This window comes from Oncorhynchus nerka, linkage group LG18 (assembly GCF_034236695.1).
Source record: "Oncorhynchus nerka isolate Pitt River linkage group LG18, Oner_Uvic_2.0, whole genome shotgun sequence".
Taxonomy (NCBI): Eukaryota; Metazoa; Chordata; class Actinopteri; order Salmoniformes; family Salmonidae; genus Oncorhynchus; species Oncorhynchus nerka.
The window spans coordinates 76,891,309-76,909,748 of NC_088413.1; the positions used below are offsets into that span (position 1 = coordinate 76,891,309).

At 43.7% G+C, this 18,440-nt stretch overlaps 1 protein-coding gene across 1 annotated transcript in view; it reads right to left on the reverse strand.

Moving 5' to 3' along the window:
* LOC115146531 (gamma-2-syntrophin-like) overlaps positions 1–18,440 on the reverse strand; it is a 106,766-nt gene that overhangs the window by 67,141 nt on the left and 21,185 nt on the right. Inside the window, exons 2-8 of the mRNA XM_065003297.1 lie at positions 13,004–13,141; positions 12,438–12,494; positions 10,671–10,728; positions 8,472–8,515; positions 7,658–7,699; positions 6,323–6,410; positions 4,505–4,590 (exon numbers count right to left, since the gene is read on the reverse strand). Of these exons, the coding sequence (XP_064859369.1) occupies positions 4,505–4,590; positions 6,323–6,410; positions 7,658–7,699; positions 8,472–8,515; positions 10,671–10,728; positions 12,438–12,494; positions 13,004–13,141 (513 nt within the window). The remainder of the gene's footprint in view (positions 1–4,504; positions 4,591–6,322; positions 6,411–7,657; positions 7,700–8,471; positions 8,516–10,670; positions 10,729–12,437; positions 12,495–13,003; positions 13,142–18,440) is intronic.

The window sequence follows — 18,440 nt, forward strand, 5'->3', positions numbered from 1 at the left end:
GCTAGCGGACACGATGAGTACCTGGTTATGCCATTCGGACTGACCAACACTCCCACAGTGTACCAGGCCCTGGTCATGTTGAACCAGTTCATGTGTGTCTACCTCGGCGACATCCTGGTCTATTCCCGTTCTCCCCTTCCAACAAGACCTCCAGCGCCTCCTGGAGAACCAGTTGTTTGTTTAAGCTGTGAAATATGAATTCCTTCGCTCCACAATCTCTTTTCTGGGATATGTCATCGCTGCAGGGAACATTCAGGTAGATCCTAACAAGGTGAGAGCGGTTGTGGGGTGGCCCCAACCCACGTACAGAGTGCAGCTTCAACGTTTCCTGGGATTTGCTCATTTCTTCTGCCGCTTCATCCAGGGCCACAGCCCCCGGGCTTCCCCCCTCTCTGCACTTACCTCACCCAAGGTTCCGCTCACGTGGTCCCCAGCTGCTGACCGGGCATTTTCGGATCTCAAACATCAATTCACCACAGCCCGATCTTAATCCATCCGGACCCATCCTGTCGGTTGGTGGTGGAGGTCGACGCCTCGGTAGTTGGAGTGGGGGGCCGTCCTGTAACAGTGATCTTCCCAGGACCAAAAGCTGCAACCCTGCGCTTTCCTGTCCCATCGTCTTAATCCCACTGAGAGGAACTATAACGTGGGAAATCGGGAACTTTTTGCAGTCAAGATGGAGCTGGAGGAGTGGAGACACTGGCTAGAAGGGGCTGAACATCCATTCATCCATTCATCCATAAGAATTTGAATATCACTGCACTGCCAAGCGCCTCAACTCAAGGCAGGCCTGTAAGGCTCTGTTATTCACTCACTTTAATTTGACCATCTCCTACCGCCCTGGGTCCAAAAGTGTGACGCCTGATGCCCTCTCTCGCTTGCATAGCTCTGCAGCTACACCGTCTGACCATCCTCCCTACCTCCTGTCTGGCAGCAACACTCGTCTGAGGTATTGAGAGCCTGGTCCGCAAGGCTGAGGGGGGCCCAGCTAACCGGTTGTTTATCCCACATTTCTAAAATCTTTAGCCCCAGTAATGTCTGTCTTCTGTTGCCCCACACACTCACATTTACATCCCACTTTCCATGTGTCTACGACTAAACCTCTGTCCACATATACATCCCACTTTCCATGTGTCTACGACTAAACCTCTGTCCATATATACATCCCACTTTCCATGTGTCTACGACTAAACCTCTATCCATATATACATCCCACTTTCCATGTGTCTACGACTAAACCTCTGTCCATATATACATCCCACTTTCCATGTGTCTACGACTAAACCTCTGTCCATATATACATCCCACTTTCCATGTGTCTACGATTAAACCTCTGTCCACAACCCTTTGTCTCCTGTTTCCTTTGTCTCCTACTCCCAGTCTGCATTTGTTTGTCTGTTGCCAGTTCGTCTTGTTTTGTTAGTTCTTACCAGCGTGTTTCCCGTTTTCTACTGTTCTCAAGTTTTGTTTTCGAGGCTTTCCGGTTTTGACCCTTCTGCCTGTCCTGACCCTGAGCCCGCCTGCCGTTCTGTCCCTGATTGACTCTGACCTGGACTTACGAACCTCTGCTTGCCCTCGACCTGCCGTCGACCTGCCCTCGACCTGCCCTCGACCTGCCCATTTGTTATAATAAACATTCTGAGAATCAAACTATCCGCATCCTGTGTCGACGTCTGGGTCATATCCTGAGTCGTGATAATTACGTATGTTCGTAGCTCCAAAAGTGCAGTAATATCTAACAATACACAACAATCTAAAAGTAAAATAATTAGAATTAAGAAATGTAGAAATATTAAGATGAGCAATGTCAGAGTCCAGATATACAGTATCAGTCAAAAGTTTGGACACACCTATTCATTCAAGAGTTTTTCTTAAAAACAAATACTATTTTCTACATTGTAGAATAATAGTGAACACATCAAGACTATAAAAGAACACTTATGGAATCCTGTAGGAACCAAAAAAGTGTTCAACTAAGTAGCTACTCTTTGCCTTGACAGCTTTGCACACATTTGGCATTCTCTCAACCAGCTTCATGAGGTAGTCACCTGTAATGCATTTTAATTAACAGGTGTGTCTTGTTAAAAGTTAATTTGTGGAATTAACTTTTAATTAATTAATTAGAGAGAATGCCAAGAGTGTGCAAAACTGTCATCAAGGCAAAGGATGGCTACCTTGAAGAATCTCAAATATATTTTGATTTGTTTAACCATTTTTTGGTTACTACATGACTCCATATGTGTTATTTCATAGTCTTGATGTCTTCACTATTATTCTACAATGTAGAAAATAGTAAAAAATAAAGAAAAACCCTTGAATGAGTAGGTGTGTCCAAACTTTTGACTGGTACTGTATATACAGTTGAAGTAGGAGGTTTACATACACTTAGGTTGGAGTCATTAAAACTCGTTTTTCAACCACTCGACAAATTTCTTTTTATCAAATTATAGTTTTGGCAAGTCGGTTAGGACATCTACTTACTGCATGACACAAGTGATTTTTCCAACAATTGTTTACAGACAGATTATTTCACTTGTAATTCACTGTATAACAATTCCAGTGGGTCAGAAGTTTACATACGCTAAGATGACTGTGCCTTTAAACAGCTTGGAAAATTCCAGAAAATTATGTCATGGCTTTAGAACATAATTTGATTCAATTGGAGGTGTACCTGTGGATGTATTTCAAGGCCTACCTTCAAACTCAGTGCCTCTTTGCTTGACATCATGGGCAAATCTAAAGAAATCAGCCAAGACCTCAGAAAAAGATTGTAGACCTCCACAAGTCTGGATCATCCTTGGGAGCAATTTCCAAACACCTGAAGGTACCACGTTCATCTATACAAACAATAGTACGCAAGTATAAACACCATGGGACTATGCAGCCGTCCTACTGCTCAGGAAGGAGACGCGCTCTGTCTCCTAGAAATTAACGTACTTAGGTGCGAAAAGTGCAAATCAATCCCAGAAAAACAGCAAAGGACCTTGTGAAGAGGCTGGAGGAAACAGGTACAAAAGTATCTACACAGTAAAAATGAGTCCTATATCGACACAACCTGAAAGGCTGCTCAGCAAGGAAGAAGCCACTGCTCTAAAACCGCCATAAAAAAGCCAGACTACGGTTTGCAAATGCACATGGGGACAAAGATCGTACTTTCTGGAGAAATATCCTCTGTTCTGATGAAACAAAAATAGAACTGTTTGGCCATAATGACTATCATTATGTTTGGAAGAAAAAGGTGGATGCTTGCAAGCCGAAAAACACCATCCCAACCTTGAAGCACGTCGGTGGCAGCATCATGTTGTGGGGGTGCTTTGCTGCAGGAGGGACTGGTGCACTTCACAAAATAGATGACATCATGAGGAATGGGGAAATGATGTGGATATACTGAAGCAACATCTCAAGACATCAGTCAGGAAGTTAAAGCGTGGTTGCAAATGGGTCTTCTAAATGGACAATGACCCCAAGCATACTTCCAAAGTTGTGGCAAAATGGCTTAAGGACAACAAAGTCACGATATTGGAGTGGCCATCACAAAGCCCTGACCTCAATCCTATAGAAAAGTTGTGGGCAGAACTGAAAAAGCGTGTGCGAGCAAGGAGGCCTACAAACATGACTCAGTTACACCAGCTCTGTCAGGAGAAATGGGCCAAAATTCACCCAACTTATTGTGGGAAGCTTGTGGAAGGCTACCCGAAACATTTGACCCAAGCTAAACAATTTAAAGGCAATGCTACCAAATACTAATTGAGTGTATGCAAATGTCTGATCCACTGGGAATGTGATGAAAGAAATTAAAGCTGAAATAAATCATTCTCTCTACTATTATTCTGACATTTAACATTTTTACAATAAAGTGGTGATCCTAACTGACCTAAGACAGGGAATTTTTACTAGGATTAAATGTCAGGAATTTTGAAAAAACTGAGTTGTAATGTATTTGGCTCAGGTGTATGTAAACTTCCGACTTCAACTGTACACACACTGTGTATGTTATATATGATGGGATGTACAGTTGAATGTACATTCTCTGGGATTCCATGTGAGGTATCCAACAGTATCCTGTACTCTAAAGGTGTCTGTCATATCCACAACTACTACAGAACCTGGAGCTGTCGTGGACAAAGGGGAAACAGTACTTCAGGCCTGAGGAAGGCAATGTCACTAATGTGATGCTAAGCTCACTCTGAATTGCTGCCATCGCCCTCATTGGCTCGCTGCCAAGTGAGCTGAGTATGGTTCTAGCAATGCTTTGTTTATTTAAAGCATTGTGCTTTAATCTTACTATGAGGGGGGGGGGGGTCACTGTAGGATTCCTTACACCTGTTAACTTACATCCTCGCCTCCACCCTCAGTCTAAAACAAGACGTCAAATCCTCAAACCATGTTTTGGGAGCTTTCGAAAATTGTCGCTGTGTATTAGTGTGAAATTAATGCATGATACCGGAATCACGAGAACATTTAACGTAAGAAAAACAATGCAATGTCATTAAGGTTTACTTACTGTGTTGCTAGAATTCCCATTTAAATGTAAACCACTGTCAAATAGTGGAGAAGAGACTCTTTGATCAGCGGATGGTACAGGAGAGCCTGAAAACCATGAGAGCAAATGTTATATGGTTGAAACATGAAATACTTCATGTGATCAGAATCAGAATCAGCCTCAGTCACAAAACCAGCCTCAGTCACAGAATCAGAATCAGTCACAGAATCAGAATCAGTCACAGAATCAGTCACAGAATCAGTCACAGAATCAGCCTCAGAATAAGCCTCAGAATCAGAATCAGCCTCAGTCACAAAACCAGCCTCAGTCACAGAATCAGAATCAGTCACAGAATCAGCCTCAGAATCAGCTTCACCTTTATTCTCCAGGCACAAGTACATACACTCAGAAAGTGATTAAGTGAAATGGTGGTGCCACAGTAAACAGTATCAACAGACAAGATTACAAACAAAAACTAAAAAACACACAAGCAGCGACCAAACACTACATCCGCCTCTCAGGGTACCTCAGGTATCAGAGCACCACAGCTGCCTCTCAGGGTACCTCAGGTACCAGAGCACCACAGCTGCCTCTCAGGGTACCTCAGGTATCAGAGCACCACAGCTGCCTCGCTGGGCACCTCAGGTACCACAGCTGCCTCTCTGGGCACCTCAGGTATCAGAGCACCACAGCTGCCTCTCTGGGTACCTCAGGTACCAGAGCACCACAGCTGCCTCTCTGGGCACCTCAGGTATCAGAGCACCACAGCTGCCTCGCTGGGCACCTCAGGTATCAGAGCACCACAGCTGCCTCTCAGGGTACCTCAGGTACCAGAGCACCACAGCTGCCTCTCTGGGCACCTCAGGTATCAGAGCACCACAGCTGCCTCTCTGGGCACCTCAGGTATCAGAGCACCACAGCTGCCTCTCAGGGTACCTCAGGTACCAGAGCACCACAGCTGCCTCTCTGGGCACCTCAGGTATCAGAGCACCACAGCTGCCTCTCAGGGTACCTCAGGTACCAGAGCACCACAGCTGCCTCTCTGGGCACCTCAGGTATCAGAGCACCACAGCTGCCTCTCAGGGTACCTCAGGTATCAGAGCACCACAGCTGCCTCTCTGGGTACCTCAGGTATCAGAGCACCTTGGCCAGGCAGTAGAGAATTTAAAGAGGGCCTTGTGCTAGTATGTCTTGTCAAAAGCATTGGTCCCCTAGCCTGGGACCCGGACCATGTGGGGAATTAGCATAGCTGAGAATACAACTAGGTCTAATGGAGCTCCTTTCTCTCATCCAACCAATCAGCATAAAGCTCAAAAGCTTCATTGTTGACTCACCATGCCGACAACTTCAAAGGACCATTTCCAGACTCATTATGTAGTCGTTCCAATATGGCTGCTAGGATTTTGGACACCGAGCAATTATGTGCCAACCTCGTTATCATATTGTTAAAAACAGACCAAAAACATTCAATGTAACCACAGAATACACCAGCCTGCTGACATTCGGTCTCCGGCATGCCGCAGGCCAGGCAGGGAGGCCAGCAGAGACAAATGCAGGCCTCTGATATGACATTAGCTTGGCACTGAAGTCCCAGCTACTGTTCTAACCAATCCTCCACAGAAAACAGCAACCCTCAGTTAGATCAGCTGCCACAGGAAGACAAAGGAAAGCTTATGAACATGACTTCAGGCCATTGGTTGAGTCAAAAAAAAAAAGACCAGACGACAGTCAACCAACGGACAGTTTCACTTGAGCTTCCTTCTCCATTTTTTGAATGCGTAGTTACAGTGCAGAATACGACATGGCACATGTAATGGTGCTTCCACTCAGAACTCTTACCCAATGGGAGCTTTAGAAAAGATGGAACTTCCCTGAGGTACCGCACAGTGATGGTGACCTCCTCCCCAGCAGTCCGCAGGAGATGAACCTGGCAGGGGGGGGGGGGGGGGGGGGTCGAGAGAGAGAGAGAGTTCTTCTCTCAGATTAATAACAAATAGCCACCTACAAGTACATGTCACTGTACAGAACTTAGGCACAGACGTGACGCAACACTTGATATAAATACAGAACATGCAATCAGCAGTTAACCCTGTCTGAAGTGATGTCTCTTAAGTAATCACATACACTGCTATATCTTCAAATATAACCTTTCATTCGCTGGTGACAAGCGAGCAAGATACAAGCAAACAATGGAAAGTAATTACCCTGTCCGTGTCTGAGATCAGACAACCCCATTATCTGATTTGTAGATGGTATTTATACTTGGTATGGCACAGACAGAGCCAAGTCAAGAAATACGTGGGGGGGTTTTTTGAGGGGGTTTAGCAGGCCAAATTAAATATTTTCCAATGACATTGCAGGAGTGATACAATAACAAAACTACCATAAGCTATTGTCTACAATTAATTTATTCGACTTCTTCCCAACAACATCAGTTGTTACTCTTTTTGCTATAGTCTGTTACTATTAAAGCGCATTAAGCCAAGCTGTCTTAAGTATATTTTCTTTAAAGTGAAATTGCATTGAAGTTCTGGAGGTGAATAATAGAGAACAGCTGTTGAGAGAGAGAGAGAGACAGAGAGACAGAGAGACAGAGAGAGAGAGAGACAGAGAGAGAGAGAGAGACAGAGACAGACAGACAGAGAGACAGAGAGAGAGAGAGACAGAGACAGACAGAGAGAGAGAGAGAGAGAGACAGAGAGAGAGAGAGAGACAGAGACAGACAGAGAGAGAGAGAGAGAGAGAGACAGAGACAGACAGAGAGACAGAGAGAGAGAGAGAGACAGAGAGACAGAGAGAGAGAGACAGAGAGATTGAGAGAGAGAGAGAGACAGACAGACAGACAGACAGACAGACAGACAGACAGACAGACAGACAGACAGACAGACAGACAGAGAGAGAGAGACTGATGAATCATAGCTCTCTTAAACTAGGAGCTCAATTTCTGTGCACTCTTTGTGTGATGAATCTACTCCTAATCGATTTGTCACAGTCCAGACAGGTAAAAAACAAAACAAACTCAATGAGTCTCCTTTATGACATGACAGAGCTCCGCTCACTTGGCCAAGCTTCTCTCCGTTTTGCGGAATCACAGGGAATTTGTTTTTTATATTTTAAATCTGGGGAAAATATATGTGACAACGTCTGTGCAGAAGCTGAATAAATTATACTCACAACTTCTTCATGACTACAGTTTTCGACATTGATACCGTTGATCTGAACGGAGGAAACAAGAAAGGATTAAGAACAAAGTTAACAAACACTCTCATTTAGAAGTGAAACACCAACTCCATGGTAATTACAGTGACCTTGGCATATGTAAGTGATGCAAATAGATGCAATCTTGTTTTGCTTTTGGACATGTAAGATAAAGTCACTGTAGAGACACTAAGGATGCTCATGTTTTCTGAGTGGTGCTGTATACTGTAACTATGATAAAGACAGTTCAGTGTCATTGTAAATATTGTTCCGTAATTTACAACCATGTCTAGAATCTCTAGTTTATTGTAAGATGTGTGTTTCAAAGGCAACAGGATAATTGCATATGAGAGAACATACCTACACCAACATGTTTTGTATTTTTATTTATTTAACTAGGCAAGTCAGTTAAGAACAAATTCTTATTCACTATGACGGCCTAGGAACAGCAGGTTAACTGCCTTGTTCAGGGGCAGAATGACAGATTTTTACCTTGTCAGCTCAGGGATTCGATCTAGCAACCTTTTGGTTACTGGCCCAATGCTCTAACAACTAGACTACCTGCCACCCCTATATTGTCATGTAAATAAATATATGTTTGTTCATCTGTTGGTTGTGTGATCAATGCAAATATCTCCATATGTAAACTGATTTTATAAATGTATCAAATAGCTCCTTTTCAGGTTCCCTTAAGTGAAATTACAACTCTCATTCCAAAGAAAGAAAGCTCAATTAAAATTCAAAGAGCATATCTCTCCGTCTTTCGCCTCTGGTCTGAGGGTGCACTAACCTGTAACATGGCGTCCCCAACGAATAGCTTTCCGGTTTGGTATGCTGCAGGCGCCAATCGTTGAGTGTGAAAGGTTAATGAAAACATTAGAAAATAATGACTCATTTCATACATGGCAATGTGATGGAAATATCCATGTTCCTGTCTGCCTAATCTCCACTGACATCATAGAGCTCTCAGGAGCACAATAAACCATGAAATACGGAACTAATCGGGATATTAACTCATTTGCAGCAGCGTTAACAAAACAATGGCACTTCTTAACTGCTGAAAAGATTTCCATCTTTGAAGAAGAATGTTAACTTTCCTCTCTGGGTGACTAGAGGCATGTTCCTCTCTGGGTGACTAGAGGCATGTTCCTCTCTGGGTGACTAGAGGCATGTTCCTCTCTGGGTGACTAGAGGCATTTTCCTCTCTGGGTGACTCTCTGGGTGACTAGAGGCATGTTCCTCTCTGGGTGACTAGAGGCATGTTCCTCTCTGGGTGACTAGAGGCATGTTCCTCTCTGGGTGAATAGAGGCATGTTCCTCTCTGGGTGACTAGAGGCATGTTCCTCTCTGGGTGACTAGAGGCATGTTCCTCTCTGGGTGACTAGAGGCATGTTCCTCTCTGGGTGACTAGAGGCATGTTCCTCTCTGGGTGACTAGAGGCATGTTCCTCTCTGGGTGACTAGAGGCATGTTCCTCTCTCGGTGACTAGAGGCATGTTCCTCTCTGGGTGACTAGAGGCATGTTCCTCTCTGGGTGACTAGAGGCATGTTCCTCTCTGGGTGACTAGAGGCATGTTCCTCTCTGGGTGACTAGAAGCATGCTTTTCTGCTTTCACTACCCAGAAAGGAATTGGGGGATGGGGCAAAAGAGAAGATGCCCTTCTATTTTAGGGTTCAATCTCAGGGTTATCCTGAGCAGCGGGAGGCTCTAACAGAATGGATCTAGTTCCTATTCGTTACAATTAAACCATTGTTTTATATACCTCGTCAGCAGATTTCCATGTACAGTTGAGCAACTGCATTCTGGTTACCAATGTAGTAATACAATAATTACCTGACATAGAAACGTATAGACATGAGGGGAACATAACCTAAAGTGTTGTATATTGATATTGTTCATAACAGTACTAAACATGCCGGATGTTTCAGTCCACATCACTGGTAGATGTTTCAGTCCACATCACTATCAGGTGTTTTAGTCCACATCACTATCAGGTGTTTCAGTCCACATCACTATCAGGTGTTTCAGTCCACATCACTGGTAGATGTTTCAGTCCACATCACAGGTAGATGTTTCAGTCCACATCACAGGTAGATGTTTCAGTCCACATCACTGGTAGATGTTTCAGTCCACATCACTGTCTGGTGTTTTAGTCCACATCACTATCAGGTGTTTCAGTCCACATCACTATCAGGTGTTTCAGTCCACATCACTGGTAGATGTTTCAGTCCACATCACTATCAGGTGTTTCAGTCCACATCACTGGTAGATGTTTCAGTCCACATCACTATCAGGTGTTTCAGTCCACATCACTATCAGATGTTTCAGTCCACATCACTATCAGGTGTTTCAGTCCACATCACTATCAGGTGTTTCATTCCACATCACTGGTAGATGTTTCAGTCCACATCACTGGTAGATGTTTCAGTCCACATCACAGGTAGATGTTTCAGTCCACATCACTGGTAGATGTTTCAGTCCACATCACAGGTAGATGTTTCAGTCCACATCACAGGTAGATGTTTCAGTCCACATCACTGGTAGATGTTTTAGTCCACATCACTATCATGTGTTTCAGTCCACATCACTATCAGGTGTTTCAGTCCACATCACAGTTAGATGTTTCAGTCCACATCACTGTCAGGTGTTTTAGTCCACATCACTGGTAGATGTTTCAGTCCACATCACTGTCTGGTGTTTTAGTCCACATCACTATCAGGTGTTTCAGTCCACATCACAGGTAGATGTTTCAGTCCACATCACTGGTAGATGTTTCAGTCCACATCACTGGTAGATGTTTCAGTCCACATCACAGGTAGATGTTTCAGTCCACATCACTATCAGGTGTTTCAGTCCACATCACTATCAGGTGTTTCAGTCCACATCACTGTCAGGTGTTTCAGTCCACATCACAGTTAGATGTTTCAGTCCACATCACTGGTAGATATTTTTGTCAACATCACTGGTAGAAATGTTCAGACAGCCTTACCTACTTGATCTTTAAACATCTTTGAAATGACCACAGGCACTTTATGCTCAGCACCCCCCTGGGAGACACGAGAGAAAGGTCATTTTAAAATGTGTAACATGTGTAACATTTATATTTAAATATATATAGTGCAGTCAGAAAGTATTCAGACCCCTTCACTTTTTCCACATTTTGTTACGTTACAGCCTTATTCTAAAATGGATTAAAAAAAATGTTTTTCAATCTACACACAATACTCCATAATGACATCACAATACCCCATAATGACATCACAATACCCCATAATGACATCACAATACCCCATAATAACAAAGGCGCCGCTAGTATCAAACGCACGTTCGTTAGCAATTTCGTCATGTAAAAACCAGGTTCGGCAATTTACCGGTCTTATGTCAGCTCGCTTGCGCTCAGATGGGAGGGGTGGAAAATTTTGAGGCGTGTCCAAAGTGCTAATTTCAAGCAGCACTGAGACGGATATTTAAGACCAACTAAAAGCTGGTTTTAGTGGTAACACAGTTGGTTATGTCATGAATTCTGACAGCTGAAACACAGCCTATCCTGCCGTGATGCACACTGCCCATATGGGCATAAAACAAGAGTAGCCAAACGGGCTTTTGGTGCTTTTATACTTTGTATTTAAAAACGTTTTAGTTTCGTTTTTTTTTACTTTTTAAAAACTAAACTTTTTTCCCATTTTGTTTTTTTGATTGAAAACCAAGCATAGACTCCCCTCCTCTCAATGAAGGATGTATTTATTTGTTGTTCTGCCCCAATGCGATCGCAAAGTAGTCAAGGCTGTCGATAAACGGTTTGGCTCCTGAGACCGCTTGGAAATTAATCTTAATCACCAAAACTTTATTAAAATTTTAAGTTTTAAGTTTGAGAGGAGGAAAACAGTGAGCCAAAATTCCCTTTTTATCTCTGCATTGTAGAAAGGTCCACATTATTTTAGACCTGAAGGTCCCGTGTTGGACGTGCGTAAAACCCTCCATAGTCTCTTTAATATTATATTATATGTCCACAGGGATAAATGATGGTGCCTGTAAGTGTGACATAGCCTATTTAAAATACGTTGTTGTTTTGTTTTGTTTAGAATTTGATTAGAAATATTTATTCTCTTGTTAGGCCTTATCAATAATGAATTGAATCTTGTTTGGCATGTCAATTCTCAGCCATAATGTAATGTACAGTAGGCCAAGCCCCTAAATCAGTGTGAATGCTATTGAAAACATGCAATTGCTTAGAACAATGTGGACAGCAAATGAGTTCAAGTTAACATATTTAACAAAGATTGGTCTACATTTTTTTTTTTTTTCTTTTCCATTTCTGTAAAGCCATTTAACAAACTATAACGGACTAACATTGGAATTGATTCCAAGGCAATACATAAAAGACCATAAACACACAACTTGGAAGCAGCCACATATTTCACCATGGAGCACGTTCTGATTGGCCAGTGAGGGGCCAAGCCTCAACATACACACAACTTGGAAGCAGCCACATATTTCACCATGGAGCACGTTCTGATTGGCCAGTGAGGGGCCAAGCCTCAACATACCCACAACTATATTCATCAAAATCCAGCTCTTTCGCGCCAACGGCAGCAAGTCAGCTGATAATTGTAATAGTGAAAATAGCAACAACAAAAACATTCTGACTACCAACTGCGCTTAGATTTACCATCGCGTTAAGGTTTGTTAGTCCAGAATCTCTTATAAAAGGTCCAATAGCCTTTAGATGTTGTATTGATGAAAATGTAACACTTACTTTGATGCTTATACCCAGACCTCCAGCCGCCTGCCTTCGGAGAACGACAGTTCTGTGCTTTAAAAAATGGGATTTGACCTTGGTAAAATAATCTTGAAATGTTGAAACAAGGTTGGAGCATAACAAATGGGTTATGGCACTTATCCTCCACTTATCCTCACTATCAAAAACCCCAAGATTGACAGATACAGAATGTCTCCATGGTAACACATAAAAAAATATACTTCCATTACTATAGATTTTCGGGAACACTTATGTATGCTATACAATTTACTAAAGCTCAAGTCCCCAATTACATCCAACTAAAGCTATCGTGATCTCTGACATCAGTATCAGGAAGTGAAAAGCCAGCTGAGTTGTCGTCATCATTAAAAAAGGTATTAATGTGAACGGAACTGAAGTCACTTCAGTGAACGCCGAGTAACAGGAGCACAAATATATTCACACACAAATACCAGTTTGAGTTTAAAGGGTTAGTTATGTGTGCCTGGTTTATCCAAGTATAGGAAAGCCCACTGTGACACCCATGCAAACCCCTAATGTCAAGGTAGATCTTAAGTACTTACATTTAATTGTGGGTCACCCCCTCTCGTGCAAACCACATCCAGCTTCTGTATGGTCAACACCTCTTTTGTCAGCTTCAGACGAACATCATAAGTATTACTGGTCTCCTTGTTATACAGCAGGGCAATTCCAGCTTTTGTCTGTTGACACATAGAAAAACAAATAGGATTTTACCTGCCTGAGTTACTGGGACATAGATTGTGGATTTTGTCGGCTCTACTGTGTTTACACCACAACAGGACATAAACATTATAAAACTCGATCGCCATGTGGTGAGATGTTGCTAATCTTTGATGGTTTCAATCCCGGGAAGAAAAAAATAATTGCATGTATAGCAACTGATCTTATCACCCAAAACCTGAGAGTAAAACCCAATAGCATGTTTGGCCATCTGTTTGGCTGCATTTATTATGTCCTCCGTTCCTAAGGTAATTGGGTCGTCCAAATAACCAGTCTTAAGGTGGCCTAGTTCTCTCACTAACAACAGGATCTCAGAGAGAAGATTTACACTGGGGGGGGGACCAGGGTGCTCTGCGGTACCAGAACACATTGAGTGAGGGGGGGGACCAGGGTGCTCTGCGGTACCAGAACACATTGAGTGAGTGGGGGGGACCAGGGTGCTCTGCGGTACCAGAACACATTGAGTGAGTGGGGGGGGACCAGGGTGCTCTGCGGTACCAGAACACATTGAGTGAGTGGGGGGGGGGACCAGGGTGCTCTGCGGTACCAGAACACATTGAGTGAGTGGGGGGGGGGGACCAGGGTGCTCTCTGCTGCTTCAAAGAAAGATAAAAATAAAAAAGTTTGTTTTTTACAGTTTTTTTTTATTAAGATTTGTTTTCTTTCCCCTTCAATGTTTTGTGCTGCTAGTTCTGTTCACATTATATCCTCCATGATTTATTCTATGCCTTCTTCTTCATTCCATCTCTTGATTTTGCATAATGTGCTGGGGGGAGAAAAAAACGCATGGAAGATTTTTGAGAGTTTTAGAATGGTCTTTGTTTTTCTTCTTTTTTTTTATTTGTCACATGATGATGCCCAAATACAACACTGTAGACCTGACAGTGAAATGCTTACATACAAGCCCCTAACCAGTAAAAAAAAAATGTACACAAAAAAATAAAATAAAATAAAATAAGAATAACAAATAAAAGTAACAAATAATTCAATAGCAGCAGTAAAATAACAATAGAGAGGCTATATACAGGGGGTATCGGTACAGAGTCAATGTGCGGGGGCACCGGTTAGTCGAGGTAATTGAGGTAATGTGTACATGTAGGTAGAGTTATTAAAGCGACTATGCACAGATAATAACAGAGAGTAGCAGCAGTTTAAAAGAGGGGGCGGGGGAGCAAATCAAATAGTCTGGGTAGCCATTTGATTAGATCTTGATTAGAGTCTTATGGCTTGGGGGTAGAAGCTGTTTAGAAGCCTCTTGAACCTAGACTTGGCGCTCCGGTACCGCTTGCTGTGCGGTAGCAGAGAGAACAGTCTATGACTAGGGTGGCTGGAGTCTTTGACCATTTTTAGGGCCTTCCTCTGACACCGCCTGGTATAGAGATCCTGGATGGCAGGAAGCTTGGCCAGAAGTGATGTACTGGGCTGTACGCACTACCCTCTGTAGTGCCTTGCGGTCAGAGGCCGAGCAGTTGCCATACCAGGCAGTGATGCAACCAGTCAGGATGCTTTTGATGGTGAATAGGGGGAGTAGGTTTTGTTGTGCCCTCTTCACAACTGTCTTGGTGTGCTTGGACCCTGTTAGTTTGTTGGTGATGTGGACACCAAGGAACTTGAAGCTCTCAACCTGCTCCACTACTGCCCCGTCGATGAGAATAGGGGCGTGCTCCTTTTCCTGTAGTCCACAATCAACTCCTTTGTCTTGATGACGTTGAGGGAGATTTTGTTGTCCTGGCACCACACGGCCAGGTCCTTGACCTCTTCCCTATAAGCTGTCTAGTCGTTGTCGGTGATAAGGTCTACCACTGTTGTGTCATCAGCAAAATTAATGAGGGTGTTGGAGACGTGCCTGGCCATGCAGTCATGAGTGAGCAGGGAGTACAGGAGGGGAATGAGCACACACCCCTGATGGGCCCCCGTGTTGAGGATCAGCGTGGCGAATATGTTGTTACCTCTTTAGCTTAGTGATGAGCTTTGAGGGCACTATGGTGTTGTCGCTGAGCTGTAGTCAATTAATAGCATTCTCACATAGGTTTTCCTTTTGTTCAGGTGGGAAAGGGCAGTGTGGAGTGTAATAGAGATTGCATCATCTGTGGATCTGTTAGGGAGGTTTGCAAATTGGAGTAGGTATAGGGTTTCTGGGATAATGGTGTTGATGTGAGCCATGACCAGCCTTTCAAAGCACTTCATGGCCACAGACGTGAGTGCTGCGGATCGGTAGTCATATAGGCAGGTTACCTTAGTTCTTGGACACAGGGACTATGGTGGTCTGCTTGAAACATGTTGGTATTACAGACTCAGTCAGGGTCAGGTTGAAAATTTCAGTGAAGACATTTGCCATTTGGTCAGCGCATGCTCGGAGTACACGTCCTGGTAATCAATCTGGCCCTACGGCCTTGTGAATGTTGACCTGTTTAAAGGTCTTACTCACATCGGCTGCGGAGAGTGTGAACACACGGTCGTCCAGAACAGCTGATGCTCTCATGCACGTTTCAGTGTTACTTGCCTCGACGTGAGCATAGAAGTAATTGGGCTGGTCTGGTAGGCTCGTGTCACTGGGAAGCTCTCGGCTGTGCTTCGATTTGTAATCTGTAGTTGACAAGTGTCGGAGTCAGTGTAGTACGAATAAATCTTAGTCCTGTATTGATGCTTTGCCTGTTTGATGGTTCATCAGAGGGGATAGCAGGATTCCTTATAAGCTTCCGTATTAGTCCCGCTCCTTGAAAGCGGCAGCATTACCCTTTAGCTCAATGCGGATGTTGCCTGTATTCCATGGCTTCTGGTTGGGGTATGTACGTAAAGTCACGGTGGGGACGACGTCATCGATGCACTTATTGATGAAGCCAATAACTGATGTTGTGTACTCATCAATGCCTCCGGAAGAATCCCAGAACATATTCCAGTCTGTCTGCATTAAAGTCCCTGGCCACTAAGAGCGCCGCCTCTGGATGAGCGTTTTCCTGTTTACTTATGCCCGTATACAGCTCATTGAGTGCGGTTTTAGTGCCAGCATCGGTCTGTGGTGGTATGTAGACAGCTACAAAAAATACAGATGAAAATTTTCTAGGTAGATAGTGTGGTCTACAACTTATCATGCGATACTCTACCTCAGGCAAGAAAAACCTTGACTTCCTTAGATATCGTGCACCAGCTGTTGTTTACAAATATACATAGGCCGCCACCCCTTGTCTTACCAGAGGCTGCTGTTCTATCCGGCCGATACAGTGTAAAACCCCGGCAGCTGCATGTTGTTCATGTCGTCGTTCAGCCACTACTCGGTGAAACATAAGATATAGTTTTTAAATCTCCCTTTGGTAGTTTAATCTTGCTCCTAGGACATCAATTTTATTTTCCAATGATTGCATGTTTGCCAATAGAACAGGATGGCAGTGGGGATTTACTCGCTCACCTACGAATTCTCAGAACGCAGCCCCACCCCCCACCCCCTTTTTCTCCGTCTTCTCTTCACGCAAATGACGGGGATTTGGGCCTGTTCCCAGGAAAGCAATATACCCTTCAAGCTTCTACCAGCTGGTGGTGAGTAATCGCTGTTCTGATGTCCAGAAGTTATTTTTGGTCATAAGAGATGGTAGCAACAACATTATGTACAACATAAGATACAAACAATGCTATTTTTTTAATACAAATAACACAGATGGCGTCACGTTCTGACCTTAGTTCCTTTATTTATGTCTTTGTGTTAGTTTGGTCAGGGCGTGAGTTGGGGTGGGTAGTCTATGTTCTTTTTTCTATGTTGTGTTTATGTGTTTGGCCTGGTATGGTTCTCAATCAGAGGCAGGTGTCGCCTTCTCCCACCACCATGGTACTGGGTCTTGAGGTGTGGGAAGTGAAGGCGTCTGTACAAATGCATCTTGTTGTGAACTCATTGAATGATGGCTATACAGGGTGGCTGATGTTTCATGTGCTCCTAACCAACTGTAACGGTTGTCTATTCGGTGGAAGGAGAGGAGGACCAAAGCGCAGAGTGGTTTGTGTTCATGATATATTTATTTAAACTCAGAACACTAAACAAAATAACAAAGAGAATGAAACGAAACCCGAAACAGTTCTGTAAGGTGACGAAAAAGCACTAAACAGAAAATAATTACCCACAAAACAGGCTACCTAAGTATGATTCTCACATGAGAAACTAGGGGAGAGAAACAACCACATGAGAAACCAGAGGAGAAACAGCCACATGAGAAACAGTCACATGAGAAACAAGGGGAGAGAAACAGCCACATGAGAAACCAGGGGAGAGAAACAGCCACATGAGAAACCAGGGGAGAGAAACAGCCACATGAGAAACAGCCACATGAGAAACAGCCACATGAGAAACCAGGGGAGAGAAACCGCCACATGAGAAACAGCCACATGAGAAACAGCCACATGAGAAACCAGGGGAGAGAAACAGCCACATGAGAAACAGCCACATGAGAAACAGCCACATGAGAAACCAGGGGAGAGAAACAACCACATGAGAAACAGCCACATGAGAAACCAGGGGAGAAAAACAGCCACATGATAAACCAGTGGAGAGAAACAGCCACATGATAAACCAGTGGAGAGAAACAGCCACATGAGAAACAGCCACATGAGAAACACTGGTCTGATATTGACGCCTTCAGGATACATGGTAACACTGGTCTGATATTGATGGCCTTCAGGATTCATGGTAACACTGGTCTGATATTGATGGCCTTCAGGATTCATGGTAACACTGGTCTGATATTGATGGCTTTCAGGATTCATGGTAACACAGGGGTGATATTGACGGCCTTCAGGATTCATGGTAACACTGGTCTGAAATTGACGCCTTCAGGATTCATGGTAACACTGGTCTGATATTGACGCCTTCAGGATTCATGGTAACACTGGTCTGAAATTGACGCCTTCAGGATTCATGGTAACACTGGTCTGATATTGACGCCTTCAGGATTCATGGTAACACTGGTCTGAAATTGACGGCCTTCAGGATTCATGGTAACACTGGTTTGATATTGGCGCCTTCAGGATTCATGGAAACACTGGTCTGATATTGGCGCCTTCAGGATTCATGGTAACACAGGGGTGATATTGACGGCCTTCAGGATTCATGGTAACACTGGTCTGATAATGATGGCCTTCAGGATTCATGGTAACACTGGTCTGATATTGACGGCCTTCAGGATTCATGGTAACACTGGTCTGATATTGACACCTTCAGGATTCATGGTAACACTGGTCTGAAATTGACGGCCTTCAGGATTCATGGTAACACTG